Here is an 18,583-nt window from a genome sequence, read left to right on the forward strand (position 1 = left end):
CCCCGCCCCCTCGCTGAGGCCCCGCCCCCGGCCGAGCCCCCTCAGCCCCGGGGGACCCGCTCGGCCCCGGCCCCGCCCGGAGCCCCCAGAGCCGCCTCCGCCGTTCCCCGCCGAGACCCCGGGGAAGAGCCCTCCGGACCCGGCGCTCCGCCCCTGGAGGTCCGGAATTCCATCCCCACCTTCTTCTTCCACAGTCGTGTCCGGGAACAGAAACTTTACGCACACACGGGATGATTTGGCAATCTTTATGTCCACAATACATCATAACCATGCACAAAAATCGAGGGATGTGTGTATTTACAAAGTGAATTGCACTTAACACAGGAACCAGGGATAAAAGTAAATGAAAGGAACCTCTCCTCTGGGTAGCATAAAGGTCCAGTGCTATTTTTAGCCTACAAAGCCTGACAGACAACACTACCGAGCATTATCTGACCAGTGTGAAATAGGAATTGCTGTGACTTATTGAAACAGTGCAGCCCTGCAGATAGTCATTCCACGGAAACGTTCCACGAATCACCTTCCAACTGTATTTAAGAGTCTGCAAGTCAAGAGAATCCACCCTTCAGCCCCAGCTCACTGTGTGTGACTTGAAGGACAGTTAGTCTTCACCTCCAATTGTCTGATTTTTCTTAGTTGAAATTCAGGCCCCTACCTTTAATACTGTTTGTTTAGGTTTTTATGAAGGAAAGAGGCCTCCCTAAGTGACTGAGTTGCTTCATTGGGATCTTCTTTTCTTCCACAGAGTCCAGAACCTCTAAGCAAGTTCTTCCTTCATGTTTGGGAGGGAAACAATCACCAAGCCCTGGCAAGTCCCAGCCACAAACAGATCCCACCCACGTCTTCTGGAGCAGTACAGAACGCAGAGATCAAAGCACCAGGGAGCAAAAATACCTCCTGTACATTTTTCCAACAGCTTTTGGTAAGTGACTGATTCAAATAAAGGCACAGATCAACCCCTACCATGCCCAGCCAAAAGCTCCCTGTCTGTCCCCAGCCCTTCCATGCATTGGAGGGTCACAGAACAGCACCTGAACAAGAGCATCTCTGGGATGCACCATCTTTCTGAACTAACCTGCCACAGGGGCAAGAAGGCACCGAAGTGCCTTCTCCTCCTACCAAATGTTGACGGTCTCCACAGCACACACTAAAATCTCTTTAACAAAGCACCAAGCAGTCACTTTGCAACTGGATTTTTACAAGTACAGAGCTTTAAAACTTCCCTGTGAACAAAACTTCCTTGCCCCGTGCAGGCTCCAACTCTCAGTGGAGATCCCAGACCAACTCACCTGTCTGTAAGCACTGGCTCAGCAGGAAGAGGTCTGATTGATTCAGTCTACCCATGGAATTCATTTTACCAATTAGCTGTTTGTGTGCTCAGGACCAAATCACTTTTATGTGTGAATTTTGGTCTTCATCCTTCCCATCACTAACAGGAGAGACAGCAGGACACTCCTGCCTAGTTCTGTGTTAAAGGACCTGTTCTAGACACCAGCAGGAGCCTTGGGCTGATGTTTGTGTTACTGACCCAGGGCTTTGTAGTGTTATCTTCCAATAGCTTAAAGGAAAGTCATTCTCAACATCCAAGTAAAGCAAGCAGAGCACACATTCCTCCTTTCACAGGCAGCTTTCCTGTCATCAGGAGTTTTACATAAGCCAAATTCTTCCCTCAAATCCCTTATGGCAGACGGAAGAGAGATGGAACCTTTTCTCTTTTCCTGACAGTAATACTGAGAGACACAGAGCCAGCAAAGCTGCAGGATGAAGCAGTCCAGGTGAGGTTACATGTAACCAGTCATTTTCACATCAGGAAAACACAGTTGAGGAGTCTGGGCTACTGGAGAGTTTCTCTGAATGTCAGACAGCTCTGCAGCAGTTCCAGCTTCCTCAGGATTCCTCCAAGTCTTCCCCTTGGCACCTCCAGCAATTCCACCACAAGTGGGCTGAGTTGTGGCTGAGTTTCTGAGGATGCACAATGCTTCAGCAAGACACCAGGAACTCCAGATCAAAAGCATTTTCCCTGGGCTGTGCACAGGAAGATGGTTTAACCAGGCAGAACTGGCCCACTCTCCTCTTTCCTATTGGCACGAACAGCCCTGTGCTCAGGGCTAGACATGGACCTTTCACTGGGACTCTGAGGCAAAGTTTAGAGCCTTCCACAACGTCAAAGGCTAAAGAAAATCTCTTAAGAAACAAGGAAGTGACTAAACTGCCTCTCAGCTTCTTACACCAGACCAGTCTGATTCTAGAAACTTCATGTTAAGAACAGGACTTGCAGAGTAAGCATGTTAATACATCACCCTGAACTAGTGAGTCTTCTTACCAGCACAATTCCTCCTCATGCTATCCAAGTAATTTCTTTATAAAAAGTGTGTTCAAAAATTAAGGAGCCCAGCTCCACTAGTGTCCACTTGTTCTTGAATGAAGTATTTTCAATATTTCAGAATTTTCCATTCTCTCACTGCCAGCTGTCTAAACACTGACTGTATGTTATACTCTGGTCTAGGACCACCAAAAAGGAGACAACCCAATTCTCACCTTCTCTCAACAGAATGCTACTGATGTAAATACCAAGTGTTGAAAGTGCTTCCCAAACTAGGACACCCTTAGGATGGGGCACTGTGATGCCTAAAGAGGAATTCATATCCTCATTCAAGGGGATCAGGCTGCAAGCAGGCACCCCTTCCCCCTGAATGTATCCTCCAAACAAAGGTGAAGAGTGGAAGTGCCAGGCACCATGTGCATCCTGTGCTGTGAGCTGCAGCCCTCTCAAGTGTATACAGTACAAAATTAAAGGCATTGGTCTGGAAATCTTATAAAAGAAAAGCCATCAGAGTTAACCGCCCTTAATTTTATTACGTAACCAGACAGAACAGTTGAGACTGGAATGTCAGATTTCCCCTTCGAGCACAATTCACAGTTTCATATTTGCTTTGTATCAGAAAAGAAATATCAACTCACTAATATGCAGCTGGGATTCATCCAGTGAGGTACAGGCTCAGAATACAGAGCAAAAACTCACTGCAAACGGCTCCACGAGCCCTCAGGGAGCAGCAGATGGTCTCCAGCTCTTCCTTTAGGTCATTTCACCCAGTTTGTGCCACCAGAACATTCAGCGGATACCGGAGGGGATGCAAGTGTGCAAGAGCCAGTGAGTGATGAAAAGCCATCAGAGAAGATTTGCACAAGCAAGCAAGAGACTGACTACACAGAGTTGTGGTAACATTCTTCCCATTCAGCACAACAAAGAGTTAGAGTAGTTAGCCCTGCTGATGACAAATCTGTTACATCAGTGGAGTACAATCATTTAAGAATTACAGTCTGCAGTTCAGTAAAACAGTAAGAGGAAAACAACAGGTTAGTAGTTATTATGTGAAATCCTAATATGCATTTTTACTAGAGGCCAATAGTGAAAGATCATGAAGAGAAAATTCCAGATGCTATGGATCTGCAGAAGTTTTACAAAATGTATAAAGTATCGTGTTTCTCTACAACAACCAAAACCCTTACAAGTGCAGGTATATACGTGACATGAAAATATTGCTTCACTCACTCAAACAGGGGCAGGAGAGATCTAGAGAAAAAGCAGCATGCAAAAAACCCTGGAACTAGAGCAGATCCTGCTTTCAGACACTGACCTACAGTACAAAAGAAGCCTACTTATACAGGTTGCAAAAGGTTTCTGAAATCAATACGCTGGCACTTACTGTACAATAATGTTAACTGATTAACATAAGCTATGAATAAATATTAAGCCACTTCATAAAGCCTGCACAGGCATTCATGGTGGCAGAGAAAGCAATGCAGACATACTTCATTGTTCCCAAATAAAACAAGAATAGAGAAAGATTTCCCAAGCAGGAAACAGTAAACTACACAGCCAGACTAACTGTATTAGGGGTAATTACAGAATAAGTAATGTTATTTTCAACAGCTTTCTTATGTGTGTGCAGCCACTAAAATCCTCACTGTGAGACTTTATCAGGACAGAAAACAGAGCATTTGGTAGGATAGCTAGTTTAATTTCTCCCCCATGTTTACAGAAACACAAGAAAAAAAAATATCTGACTATGGGAGGAAAAAACCTTGTCACCTAAATGTAGTTATTTCTTCAACTGTTAGAGTCAAGTCGCCATGGTTCCTTTCCCAAAAATAAACAACAACAACTAAAAGAAAAAACAAAAACAAACCCCAAACCACCAAACTCAAAAAAAAAATGCCCAACAAAAACAAAACAAACCCATTTGAGAAGAGTGTTCCATGGGATAATATCCAGCAGCAGATGTTCCAACACAAACATGTCTATCAGATCAGTGACTACATTTCAAGCCCAAAAGTCACCACATGGAAGGGGTTTCAGAGGCATGGGGGATGTTAGCCCTACAATTAAAGCTCTAATATGAGAGGGGAGATTCAGGAATGGAGCAAAAGGAGGGAGGAGGGAGTCACTGAATCACAGGAGATAAGAAGTGCACACAAGTTTCTAAATGAAGCACAGACGAAGTGAAGGGCACAAGAGTCATCTACAGAAGGTCACAGGTTCTGACAGCACTGGAGTTTGTTGGATTTCTGTCCGTCGGTGGTTGGTGGGACGCTGATGTCGACGACGTTGTTGCCGGGAGACTCGTCGTGCGCAGACCGGTCGGCGATTTGCTTCTGCGACACGATGCGGTAGATTTCTGCCAGAGAACACAGGGGTTAGAGCCTGCAGGGCACGGGCCAGGCTCACCAAGAGCATGCCAGAGCCCAAGAATGAGAAAATTTAACCAGGGAATCTAGTCTGACCAGATGTGACATGTGTAACATCTGGCTGGCTTTTCCAGCTCTGGAATGGAGAAGCCGGCTCAGTCTGGGTAAGTTATTAAGACAATAGTCCTCACTGTCTTCCACCACAGCACTTCCCAGACTGGTCTTTTTCAATGACTCCATGAACAAGGGGGTTTTAAATGGGAAAGGAGCAGGAATGCTCATTTCTAAACAGAGAATCACCTTCTTTTTGATTAAAAAAAAAAAAGGGAAACATACTCTAGAAATGCCAGTCACCAGGATGCTGGGAAACGTCCTGCACAGCAGCAGTGACACTTCCCTGCTTCCCACCTCAGCTGCTGGGAAGCTGCTACCACCAAAGAACAGCAATGCTCCTCTCTGCAACAAAGCAGTTCCCCCACTTATAACAGTAAAAAGCCACATGGATCTATAAAACACCACACTGATCCAAATTAATTCATTTGACTCAAATTAGTCTGTGCCTGAAAGCACACGGACCCACAAAGCTGTAACCGCTGAGGAGAGGCTGCCAGTTTAAAAGCTTTCAGAAACAAACCATTTCAACTTGCACGGTTAGCAGAAATAATATAAGTTGAAAGGCTTTTAAATTACTTATTTCACTGACTAAAGCCTGCGTTCCAACTTCCCTCCATTGTGAAACAGGAAAAGGGCAAGTACCTCCCTGGAAGTCTGTGGTAAATATTATGGTCGCATTCATGCAGCCACAGCCCCAAAACAGCAACACACGGAGCCTTTAGTAAGGATTAAAAATCATGGGGGACTGTACAGGGACGGTTTGTGGTGGGTTTTTGTTATTTTTTATTTTTTTTAAAAGAAGCTGCATGTATCTATGTTGTTTGAAATGGAAACCTTTAACCCAAGGCCATTCTCTTTGCCACTGGCTGCCTACAGCTCTTTGCTGAAAGGGATGAGGAGAGCTCCTCAGAGGCAGTCACATCCTCTTTCTTTCCTGCTCAGTGCTGTATTTGAACACAAGCTGTTCTGAGTCATTGCCAAGCCCCCTCCACTTTGGGGTAGCACCTCTTTAGGGTGTTTTGTGGGTTTTTTCTTCCAGTCTTTAGTGATCTCAAACTAGTGGCCAGTAAGGAAACTCCTGCCCCACTGTTCCCACCCTCTTCCCTCCTCCAAGTCTGCTGCAGTGGTTCCCAACTCAGTGCTCTGCACAGCACATTTTCCCAAGTTTCTTCTCCTCTCTCAGAAGGATGATTCTCCCCCAGGTAAACACTTTAGGAACAGTCTTTTCAGGACTAATCAGTCCTGAACCACACACGGACAATCTCAACACTTTTGGGAGCTGCTAAGAGAGAGGGGGTTGAGTTCAGGCCTGACCTCAGCTTGAGTGCTGTCACAGCACCAGGGCTCTCCTAGAGCAGCCTCAGGCCAGCTTCTCTACCCAGGGTCAGTCTCAGGACCACACTGCAAGGGCAGACAGGATGGATGGCGACTGATGAACTATGCTCAGAGCACTAAAACCATGGATACCATCTCAAAGTGCCAGGGAAGTTGCCTCAGATCCAGCCAAGGGTCCCAGATCAGCAGTGAATCAGCTCCAGCACCAGTGGCTCTGCCTCACTCTCCAGTTGCTTCACCAGGAGCTCTAATAACACAAATCTTGCTGGGCAGCAAAGACACCCCATTCCTAGTCTGTCAAGCTCTTTACTTACAGAACCAGCTTGGCTACCCTTTTTCTCCTGCCTGCCTCTTCTTGGGCACCTTGGGGTCAGAATTAGGGGTGTTCAGGCTAGACAAGGGTAGGCTCCCGGGAGACCTTATTGAGAACTTCCAGTCCCTAAAGGGACTCCAGGAGAGTTGGAGAGGGACTTTGGACAAGGGATGGAGGGACAGGACAAGGGGGAATGGCTTCCCACTGACACAGGGCAGGGTTAGATTGGGGAGAAGTCCTTCCCTGTGAGGATGGGGAGGCCCTGGCACAGGTTGCCCAGAGCAGCTGTGGCTGCCCCATCCCTGGTAGTGTCCAAGGCCAGGTTGGACGGGGCTTGGAGCAACCTGGGCTAGTGGAAGGTGTCCCTGCCCATGACAGGGACTGGAACAAGATGAGCTTTAAGGTTCCTCCCAACCCAAATAATTTTGGGATTCTATGACCTTCCTCTAATTGCAACACATTTCTGTTACTAACAGACTTAGTGACCCCAATGCTTTGTAGTGCTTCCCTGCACACCCCTGCAAAGGGATCCCAAAAGAGCTTGCCTTCAGAATTCACCTTATTAATGCTCAGCTTTTTTTCCAGTAATAGACTCTCACTGATACATAATCAAAGTAAGGCAAAGCCAGTTTTTTTGGTCAGCATCCAATAAGCAACATAGACCAGACATTGCTCCATAATCAAGTAGAACCAGAACAAAGGCCTGTTCTTGTTTAACTGAAATCGATATCTGGTCAAAGAAAGCTCAGAAAATGCCCAATTTGAGATGTTGTGGGACATGTGGATCAAGCACAACTTCACAAAACAGTGTACAGGGACAAGACTATAGAGACAGTTAATTGGCCCAGAATTCAGCTCTAGTAAGGAATTGGATCTTGTCAACTCTTCATGTTCAATGTATGGACCTTAAAGAGCTTTTCAGGAGACAGAACAAATACACAGATAAACTGTCCCCTCTACAGACAAGATTCAGATCTCCTGGGGTGGACAGAAATAGAGCAGTAAACCAACACCTGTCTGATCTCCCTCTTCCTATTCAGATAAGATTTTTAAGGGTTCTTTGCCAATTACTTTTTTCAGAGCAGGACACTGCTTTGAAATATCAGCTTCACAGAATCACAGAATAATTGGGGTTGGAAGGGACCTCTGGAGATCATTCAGCCCAAATCCCTGCCAAGGCAGAGTCACGGGGAGCTGGTGACACAGGAACACGTCCAAGTGGATTTGGAATGTCTCCAGAGAGGGAGACTCCACATTCTCTCTGTGCAGCTGTTCCAGTGCTCTGCCACCCTCCATGGGAAGAAGTTCTTCCTCGTGTTGAGGTGGAACTTCTTGTGTTTGAGTTTATGGCCACTGCTCCTCAATGCTCATTGCTGTCACTGGGCAGCACTGAAAAGAGTCTGGCACCATCCTCTTGGAGATATCTGGATGGACTGATGAGGATCCCTCTCAGCCTTCTCTTCTCCAGACTAACCAGGCCCAGCTCCCTCAGTCTTTCCTCACAAGGGAGGTGCTCCAGACCCCTCGTCATCTTTGTGGCCTCCCCCGGACCCTCTCCAGGAGCTCCATGTCTCTCTTGTCCTGAGGAGCCCCAACCTGGACACAGTTCTGCAGATGTGCCTCCCCAGGGCTGAGCAGAGGGGCAGGATCCCCTCCCTGACCTGCTGCCAAAGCTCTTCCCGATGCATCCCAGGATCCCACTGGCCCTCCTGGCCCCAGGACACACAGCTGGCCCATGGGCAGCTTGTCACCCACCAGGACCCCCAGGTCCTTCTCTGCAGAAGATGCTGTTGGTGCACAGCCCCCTACAACCCTTGCCACCAGCTGAGAACAAGAGTTCAGTGGTCTGACAAAAGCACCAGTTTGCTCTGGTGCAAGAGAAGACACTGGAACATTTAACTTCCCAGCATGGCTGTGGCTTCACTGCTGAGATTTTGTGCAGGCACAAAACTACTACTACTACTCCTTTACAACAGTGCTGTGGCAAAAGCCTGAATTTATGGAACATAAGGAGATAGTAACCTTCCCCTTGGGCAGAAAGGTATGTGTGCAGTGGGAGGCAGAACACAAAGGTAAGATTAGAAGGCTTGGAAACTAACCATCATTCCCAACATTCATTTCCAAAACATTCCAGATAACTGCAAAATGTGCCCATGAAGAAGATCCACCACCTCAGGAGCTCCTCCAAATCCACAACAAACCCTACCTGTAAGGATGTTCTTGAAGGCTTCTTCTACATTTGTTGAATCCAGAGCAGATGTTTCAATAAAAGATAAGTTATTTTTTTCTGTAATAAATAAAAAGTTGTTCAGTTAAAAACTTTAATAACACTTTATTTCACCTTTACTTTGAGGTTTTTATTTTTAGGCCAAATCAGCCAGGGCACAGTTGTTTTTCCTTTTCCCTGTTACACAAGGAGCACTTTGTTACACATTTAGCTGCTGTGTTTCAGCAACATCTCCTTTGCCCACAGTGTGAGAACATTTTCCACTGCAGCCCTTGCTCAGTCAAGCAACACAAAATATCATTCTCCTCTGGCTACAGATCACACCCAGGAGTACCTTGAGCAAGAGCCCTGGCAAAAGCAAGTCAGCTGCCACAGAGCCACAACTCTCCTCTGCCACCCCAGAAAGATCAACAGACCTACACTTTCCTAACCAGACCCCACTGCCAAATCACAATAACCCCCTGTAACCCAGTCCATTTGCTTCTTTCCTCTTACAATGCAAAAGATTTTTTTTTATTAGAAAAGAAAGTGATTGACACCCAAGCTTTACACCTAGAATGGTTCTGTCCCATCTCCCCAGGAACAGACAAATGTTTCAGTCATAGAACTTAAACAGCAGCACCAGGACCATCGCTAGCAATTTAAAACAGCCACAGTAGAAAGTGAGGGGCAAAAAATAAGAAGCTGAACCAAGTGACCAAACTAACAGGCTATCTGGGGCACCCACCAACTTGTTTTGCTTCTCTTAGATAAATGTCACTTCTCATTCATCTGAAAATTTAAAGTGGTTTTATGACCCACAGGATACTCACTCACCAGCAAACTTCAGAGAGCGTGTTTAAGCAAGCCCTGGTAATATTTCTAGAGGTATTTTAAAGGTTGTACTTTTAAATTCCACCTCCAAGCTTGACAGCCCCACAAAAGTCAGCTGAATGTCCCCAGGCCTTTAGGGGCCAAAGACTATTTGACCAGTGCTCTGACAGGTAAGGAAGGGAGAAGATGACACTACTCTGTGCATCAGTGCTCTGGAGCAGAAACCAGCCCATCTAGGAGAAGGTTCAGCATTCATTTGCAGCTGTGCACACTGATATCTACTCAGCAGAACCAGGCCTCTAGGAAGGAAGGAAAGATATTTTGTGTTGTGGTATTTTTTGTTTCTATTGTGGCATTTTCTCTTCTAAATGTTGCTTTGCTGTTTCTAGCCTCGTTAGAGGAAGTGTTTAATCTCCAGCTATCAGCCAGCTCAAGGACAGTGTCTCAAAAACATGTACCACTGCTAGATTTAAAAAAACAACAGAGAAACCCAAACCAAAAATAATGATTTAAAAAAAAACAAAAACAAAAACAAAAAACCACACAACAACCAAAAAACAAAAACCCAAACCACACGCACAAGTTAACAAGTCATTTTAACTAAAAAAAAAGAAAAAAAAAATCTTAAATTTTTTTTTTAGGGTCAAAACCCACAAAGACCATCAAGTCCAACTCCTGGCCCTGCACAGGACCATCCCCAAGAGTCACATCACGTGCCTGAGAGCATCATCCAAACACTTCTTGCACTCTGTCAGGCTTGGTGCTGTGACTCCTTCCCTGGGGAGTCTGTTCCAGCACCCAACCACCCACTGGGTGAAGAACCTCTTTCTAATATCCCACCTAAACCTTGAGGTCTCTTGAGGGGAGAGCTGAGCTTGGAAAGCAGGTGGGCCCATGCCCCCCGGGTTGCTGATGCCCCTGCCCGGGTACCAACCTGCGAAGGCGCGGGCCTCGTCGGTGGGCACCGCGCGGAGGTGGCGCAGGTCGCTCTTGTTGCCCACCAGCATGATGACGATGTTGTTGTCGGCGTGGTCCCGCAGCTCCTTCAGCCAGCGCTCCACGTTCTCGTAGGTGAGGTGTTTGGCAATGTCATAGACCAGCAGGGCCCCGACAGCACCCCGGTAATACCTGCAACCACGAGGCACAGCCCTTTACAGACAGCTCGGTCCCAGGCGCGCCAACAAACCCGGCATCTGGCTCTTCTACGCTGGTTTCCACTTTGGAAAAAGTTGTGCTGATGAAAATACTGCTGTTGGGTTGGGTTTTTTTTAACCCAAGACCAAGTTCCAAATGCAGCTTTTTTTTCTCTCTAAAAGAAATCCAGTGTATGTACCAAAATGCTGGAGAGCCTGCAGAGGCCAGGACGTTTTCAGTCTGCTCAAACAGTGGGCACGAAAACTCACCACTTCAGAATTGGTACTGCTGGGACACTTTGTGAAGTCATAACAACCTTCTACTAGCAAAACAGTCCTTAGTAAAATGTCAGTATTTGTTCCTGATCCTTCAAATGTCTCCTGCCTCTCTTACAAATTAAAGAGGAGACTCTGGGCTTCATTGTCACTATCCACACTTAATCCAAGAACAGAGTTTGCTCCCTCAGGGCAGGTTTGGGCCCACTTCAGCACAAGCCAAGGGCTCAGCACTGCACAAGCCAAACTGTGTCATCAATCCTATAATGCCCATATCTCTCTTCCACACAATCCTACCAGCACCTGTCTGACACGTTGTTGAACTGAGTCAGGGCACCAAGTCAGCAGAAAACATTCCCTTGTCCCTGCTGGCCGAGCAGGCAGAACTGGCTGAGCCATGTGTGGAGCAGGAGCTCGTGCCAGCACAGAGGAGAGGCAGGATCACAGGACTGCAGCTGCACTGGTTCCCAGCAGCCAAGCCTGTTGTTGTTGAACCAGACTCAGCAACAGTTTTTACAGCAGAAAGAACAATACAAGGGTCACAAAAAAAATCCTGAAAACCACACTAACAGTTCTGGAAAAGATGCAATTTGAAATTGCCACTTACATCTGCTTCTGCACTGCTTTGGTTCTGCACCCCTTTCCCTATAGATTGCTCCCTATGGGCTCCAGGTTCTCCTGGTTTTCTCCTATCTTGACAAAGTTCCCCTTACCTTGAGTTTAATGAAAGTGGCTCAATCTGTGCATGACTCAGAAACAGGTTTTTACCTTTAGAAACTGATACACGTCTGTAACATAACAAAAAATCAACTCACTGATCAGAAGATGCCCTGGAGAACCAGGCCTGACCAGAAGGTTTGCTTTTTGTCCTCTGCCAGATACTTTTACCTGCATAGAAACAGGTACACCCAGAGGTATATCTTAAGACACTCTGTGGATTCACCACGTGTCATAGGTGAAAGCTTCTCACCACCCTGTCCTAACCAGGGATGTGCCTGATGCTGCAGAGTCAGCACTATCACAGTTGCCTTCCTACTTCCTGGCTATTCAGCGTGTGCATGGACCTCATTTTCAGGGCTATGACTAATTTAAAGTTATTGAGATTTCAAGGGACTTTGTGGCTGCAGACTGTCCTAAAAATACCACCAACCTCAAGACTGAGGGGGCAGCAGAGACCCCACGCCACAGGTGTTACAGTAACCCACTATGCCTGGACCAAAACTTGATGCCAACAGTACCCAGCTTCCATCCAAAATGACACTCACTCCACCTGATGAACACAGCACATCCAGGGCAGACAAAAAACCACATCACAAGACTCCAACAGAATCTCCCACACTTTTGATTTAAGCCATCACTTGTTTCTATAACAGTAACTTGAGAATCTAAAAATTACTTTCATTATATTAACCAAGGAACACGACAAAAGTATTTGCTGTCTTACGAGTGGGATTCACCCTGGAGTCTGTCATAATGATCTTGCCACACGTCCCAAATACGTTTCATTAATTCTCTACCCATAAATTTATCTGCAACACCTCTGCTAGAATTCTTCTGAGCAAAGGCAGAGTACTCACGCTGAGGTAATGGCGCGGTATCGCTCCTGTCCCGCAGTATCCCAGATCTGGGCTTTTATCGTCTTCCCATCCACCTGGATGCTCCTGGTGGCAAACTCCACCCCAATGGTGCTCTTACTCTCCAGATTGAACTCATTGCGTGTGAAGCGTGACAGGAGATTACTCTTCCCAACTCCAGAGTCTCCAATCAACACAACTGAAAGAAGAGACATTATTTTCACAATTAATTCCTCGCCCCGGCGCTGACCCCGCGCAGGCGGCACCCACAGCAACTGTGCAGCCACATAAACACAGGAGAGAGTTACAGGGACACCACCTCAGACTTTGCTACTCACAGCTTGCTTCCCTCAGCCCCAAAACCACCCCAAGCTGCTCTGTAGGTAGCAGCTGCTCAGTGCTCAGCTGAGAAATTGCTACAGCAACTGTCAAAGCCAAAGGTGCTCTGGAGGCTCCAACCACCTCAGCAGGCAGAGATAAGAGATGTCCCTCAGACACTCGACCTTTGGCAGAGGAAGGCTGCAAGCCACATTTTAAGAAACACTACAGACATGGCAACAGGCCACCTGTCTGCCCAACAAAAGCCTCTGTGCAGTATAAACCTACTCTATTTTTGTTAAAAACACAAAACACCCAAGTAAACAATTATTTGCAGTCCCTGCTGGAGTCATACAGGGTGTTTTATTTCAACAATTTAATTCATAAATATGTTCACCACAAAAAGGGGAAAATGGGAGACATCTGATACTACAAGCAAGATACAAAGCAAAGCAGAACTTCATCCAGCAAAACAAGTTCTAGTAGGCTGCGTGAGAAGTAAAAGATGAGCTAGAAGCTCTGCCTCCACACACTGTGTTGCCATGTTAACAGAAAAATGTTAGTGCAGAGAGATCTTCAGCACACAAAGCCCAGCATTCCTGAAAGGAATTGTGAAAACAAAAGCTACATCTTGTGGTAGGAGGTTCCCTCTACTTCGGGGCTTATCAACAAGAGCAAGAAACAACTGACAGGAACAAGGTTGAAGCAGCTGAGCCACCCTCCCTTCGGCTCCACAAACTCTGTCACACATGCTTTGGAATTCAAGTGGCCTGGCTCAAGCAGAAGGAAAAAAGACAGCCAGTCTCTGGGAGCTTTCTTCAACCTTGGGAATATTCCCTACTTAAGTTCAAAGCACAGATTTGCTGACCTCCCTCATTCACATGATCTGTTTTTCCTAGAGAAAAGCAGACACAGGCAAAAAACATTCCCAATCCCTCCACAATTACAGAAGAATCTTCTCATCGTACACTTCCAGAATGAGCTCACCAGCATTCTCCCAGGGCCAAGGATTGTACTTGTCTTTCAGTGTTATTACAGCTTTTCTCTGCTCAGGCCATTGTTTGAGGATGCAGCTCTGGCAGGGCCCTGCTCCAGCTCACTGCCTCCCCACCCCTGGAACACATTCCCGGGGCTGCTGCTGGACCCTGGCTCTGCTGCTACAGGGGGGATTGTTGAAATGCTCTGGATGGGCCCCCCCCAGCATCTCATCTGCCTGACAGCACAGACAGACAATTGTGTGAGCACAGCTGAACAGGCAAAACACAACAGAGGCAGGAACGGGCAGCCAGTGGATCATGGAAGGCACAACTCCCCAGCTGGGATAGCCCAAACCAGCTCTGCTCAAACTGCCTGGGCAAACTGCCTGGACCATTTTTTAGGGTATGAGAACAGATAGACAAAAAAAGATTTCATTACGAGTTCTAACTCTAGGATTCTGTTAGCTTTATTTCCCAGACAAACAGTTTTTCATCACTAATTCCATGGGGTGTTCCAAGAACAGGCCAAAGGTCACCCATCCTGCACAGGGATCTGCTGGCTGGAGTAGGCTCTATCCTACAGCAAAGCCCTGACCATAACCAAAGGTAAGAACATCCACCACACAAGCCAGATGAGCTGGGAAAAACCCCTGAAGTTTCCAACTGTTTCTGAAGGAAATTACCTTCCCACAAATTTGCAGCTGCAGAAAGCACAGCTGCCCCTCCAGGTTCTGGTCACCTCCCATCCTCTGGCATTTAAAAATTATCAGTTTTGGGCATAAACCTCATCAACAGCTCCCCAGTCATTAATTCCATCTGTCACAGGAAGAAAATTCCAGGGGTCCCACGCTCCTGTGGCTGGTTAATCACAGGGTCCCTTCACAGGGCTGCCCCATGTTCCAGCAGAGCTTGTAGGAGAACATTTTTGAGAAGTTAAAGGAAGGCAACCAGATCCCAGCTCAATAAAGAACATTCTCTCTACCCTACAGTCTCCAAGTGCCTCTTGCTAATACTCAATCTTGAGCATTAAATGAGTGTTTCCACTTTCAGGAGAAAGAGGCCAAGGCTCAAAGTCCCACATGCAAACAACCCACAAACTTTAATTTTCTATGGGAGCTGAGCAACCTTCAACATACTGGACTAAGTGTTTAGATCTTGGGAAAGTTTCTAAATTTGGGAACAGGCCACCAGACAGCATTGCCTGTTCACATTCAGAGGTCATGACACAGGAGAAAAGAAAGTTCCAAAGGAGAGCTAAGAGTCTCAATACTCCCTAAACACACCTCACCAGAACTGACGAATTCACTCCCCAAATGGCCCTTAGGGCCACACTGGTGATGGAAAGATGCACTTCATGGAAAGATGAAGACTGGTTTCATCTTGGAAGTGATCTGAACCAATAACTAGCAGCAGTCATCATCAGATGGCTCTAAGGACACAGACAAGCCTCACTCAGCACCCTGTTTACATCCTGTCCTTCAGTCCTTCCTGATTTCTCCCTCCTCCAGCACCCTGTGCCAGTGGTGGGTTATTGTTCACCACGTTACCCATCCATCAACCCAGTCACCACCCTCACTCTGCCTCCCATGTCTGGCCAGGCCCCACAACAAACAGACCTAAAGCACAGTCCCACCACCCAACACCCCCCCCATACCTCGGGATCCTGGTACAAAGCAAGCAAAAGTCAGAATTCAAAATCCAGGGCAATACATTGTTAGTAAGAAAGGGAAAATAAACAAGTTTAGGATAGAATTGTAAACACAACACTTCATTAATCTGGAAAAAAAAGAATATATTCTTTTGAACAATCAAGGAAATTGAGACTCCCTCTAGCAGAGACCACCTAAGCAGAGTTCCTGATAAATCTGAAGTACATAAGGTTGCCAGATATTGGTGACTAATAGGACACGCATTTGTTTTTAATAAGCACAGCCTTTGTTAGGCTGAGGCTCTAATCAGAGCAGTCTGAATTCCCACAAAGGTAAAAGAAAGCTCTTTTTCCTACCGCTGCTTTTCCCTGCCTTTTTGATGAGCCAGCACACATCTGCACAACCTCAAATTTAATTTTTAAAATTAAATTTTTAAAATAAAAACCAATAATAGTTAATCTTCAAGAGCAAAATTAATGTGCAGATCACATTTTAATAGGTACAAGCCTTCTGATATTTTTAACAGTTATTTGAAGGTCATGAATTCAATTCCAGACCAACCCATTCAAAACTCATCCTGAAAAGTTCCTGCTTTTTCACCATCCCGGTTACAAAATTAACTGGAAGCAGAGCCCTGAACCTCTGGCTTTGCTGGGGTCACACCCCCTGAGCAGCTTCATTGCCCTGCCCAGCCCTGCACACACAGTTTGGTTCCTTCCCCCAAAGGTTGGCTCAGGCAACTTGGTAACAAACAGCATTTTGTTGTGATCAACAAAACAAGCAGTTCTGACTGTCGGGACAAACATCAAAGAAAGGAAAATCTGGAATTAAGATAAAGAGGTACAAGTTCAGCAGAGCTGCTTTGACTATACCAAACTCACACTTCCAGAGTGCCCCCAAACCTCCCATGTGCTGGTCCCCATAAACCAGTAACACTCGTCCAGCCCTGCTGGAATGGTCAGTCCTGGAGCTCTCACTGATGGGCAGAGAGAACCAGGGAACACCAGGACCAGCTGCACACAGGAACTGCTGCCACCAACTCCGTGGCCACTTTCACCCCGAAAAACTGATTTAGAGGCAGCATTTCCCATGAGAGAGACTCACAATAAATGGGGCTCTTTGCCTTTTAAACATTTCATCAAGCTCATTAATGTAATCCATTCTAAATGGCAGAAGTTTCTGTACAAGCAGCTCCAGATCTTCCATTATATAAAAGTATAAGAATTGTGACTTTGGAGCACCACTGCAGTCATCTTGAATAAAATTACAACGCAAGGATGCAAACTGCTTAAACGGGTGCAAATGAAAAAAGCTAAAATTAGAGTGCAGCCAAATTTCCTTTAGAAATAGTGGCAGGGGAAATGGTCAAGCCTCAAATTAATAAACTTTCCCAGACTGAAACCCTCCTTACACCACTATTTCCAACCCTGACCACTACATGTGAGTGACAGAACTGACTTCAAAATCCATTTGTGTAGCTAAGAGGGGGCTGAACAACAAGCCAACCAAACTCTTGGACACTATTGTGTCCATTGCCCTTGACATTTAATTCCACTATTGGAGGACGCAGAAGGGAAAGGAAAGGGAGTTGGTCCTGCAGCAGAGGCCTCATCCCACTTGGTCCCATTTATATTATTTCTTGGCTAGTCCCAAAAAGTCTCAAAGGAAGGAAGTAAAAGATGAGTAGATAGGAAAGGGTTTCTTTTTGGGCTTGATTATTTATTTCTTAAAAAACCATCCACACAATGACCCCTCCCAAAAGACAGCACAGAAAAGGACAATTCTCTCCCCCAGTTTTCACTTAGTGCTACAAAGTGTGCCAGCACCAGCCCAGCACAGATCCTGACCAAATGGCTTCGGGTTAAGTCTCGCTCCAGATAATATTAAAACCACATATCAAAGCAGCACAAGTATTTTTAAAAGACAAATGCAGTTTTCCCTACCTAATTGGCTATTCACAGGAAGAAAAAAAGGAGTAAAATTTTTAGGCTTTCAAGTTCCTGGCTATTAAACCACCTGGGAAACAGACAGTGGAATGACTTCAGAAGGAAATTACTTTAGACCTAGACAGTTTAGCATATTTTTGGAGGTTGGTCTCCTTCTTTATAGATGGAGAAAAAATAAGGGGTTTTTCCCCCCTCACTGTCTTCAAGACTGTAAAACAAACACAGCAAACAGGCAAAGACATCCATAAAATATTTCCCACAGATTTGCTCTTTCCTTAGGTCCACAAGAAGAGTGGAATCACTGCTGCCCTTGTGAGGGTCCAGGTGTGTCCAGACATCAAACTCCAGAGAAACAGTCACGGAGAGAGTGGCCCCCGCAGCCCCCTGAGCGCCCATCGACGGCACCATCAGGACTGCCCTTACCAAGAACGAACTCTTGGGGGTGAAAATCAGGTTTCAGCCACTCTACCATAGGAGAGACCTGGTGCAAAACCGGCCGGGAAACCGAAAGGTGAAGTGTTACACCCACCTGCGCTGCTCCTCGGGCCACACAGGCTGAGCTGGGGGATGCTCCGGGAACAGGGTCAGCCCGAGGCTCCGGACGGGCAGGAGCCCGGGCTGGGGAGCCACCCACGGGACAGAAACCCCACGGGGGGATCCCCCGGAGGGCCAGCACGGAACCCTCACACAGCCCTGGAGAGCCCGACAGGCCACAGGAGTGTAAAACACCCCCCGGGCACAGCCAGATGAACGCGCTGCGCTCCCAGGCTCGCGGGGCCGGCGCCCAGCGGGGCCCTGCCAAGGAGCCGCCACCGAAGCTGAAGTTTTTTTCAGCTGCGGCTCGACACCGGGCGATCTCCGGCCACCCCCGACCCCGGCGGGCACCGCCCCGGCCCCGTTTCCCCCGGGGATCCCCGCGGCCCGGCCCAGGGCGGGGCGGGCAGGCCCGCGCCGCTCCCCGCCGCCAGGCCCGGCCGGGGGCCCGCAAGGCCGCCCCGCGCACAGAGGCCGCGGCGGCCGCCCCGGAACCTACACGGCTCGCGGTGCCGGGCGAGCCCCGCGCGGTGCCGGTGCCGCGGGCGCGGCCCCTCGGCGGGTACCTTTGAACAGATAGTCGTACTCGTCGTCGCGGGTGCCCATGGCGATGGCGGCGCCGACCCTCTGCCTGCCCGGACCGACCGCGGCCCTGCCGGGGGGGGGCGCTGCCGCGCGGGCCAAT

General features: G+C 47.3%; 1 protein-coding gene across 1 annotated transcript; it reads right to left on the minus strand.

The window, feature by feature from the left end:
- Positions 1–231: 231 nt before the first annotated feature.
- RAB11B (RAB11B, member RAS oncogene family) lies at positions 232–18,583 on the minus strand. The gene is made up of 5 exons (XM_027703436.1): positions 18,465–18,583; positions 12,478–12,673; positions 10,426–10,619; positions 8,658–8,738; positions 232–4,679 (listed from the first exon to the last, which is right to left on the minus strand). Exons 1-5 carry the CDS (start codon positions 18,502–18,504, stop codon positions 4,534–4,536), a joined length of 657 nt encoding a protein of 218 aa, XP_027559237.1. The 5' UTR covers positions 18,505–18,583; the 3' UTR covers positions 232–4,533.

Source organism: Neopelma chrysocephalum, unplaced genomic scaffold (genome assembly GCF_003984885.1).
Source record: "Neopelma chrysocephalum unplaced genomic scaffold, ASM398488v2 Primary Assembly neopelma1_227, whole genome shotgun sequence".
Lineage (NCBI taxonomy): Eukaryota > Metazoa > Chordata > Aves > Passeriformes > Pipridae > Neopelma > Neopelma chrysocephalum.

Excerpts from the sequence above, each read along its gene's own strand:
- RAB11B (XM_027703436.1), bottom strand. The coding sequence starts at position 18,504 with ATGGGCACCCGCGACGACGAGTACGACTATCTGTTCAAAG. Across the intron at positions 12,674-18,464 it reads GTACGACTATCTGTTCAAAG|TTGTGTTGATTGGAGACTCT; the intron begins GTACCCGCCGAG and ends CTCTTCTTTCAG. Across the intron at positions 4,680-8,657 it reads CTTCAAGAACATCCTTACAG|AAATCTACCGCATCGTGTCG; the intron begins GTAGGGTTTGTT and ends GTTCTCTGGCAG.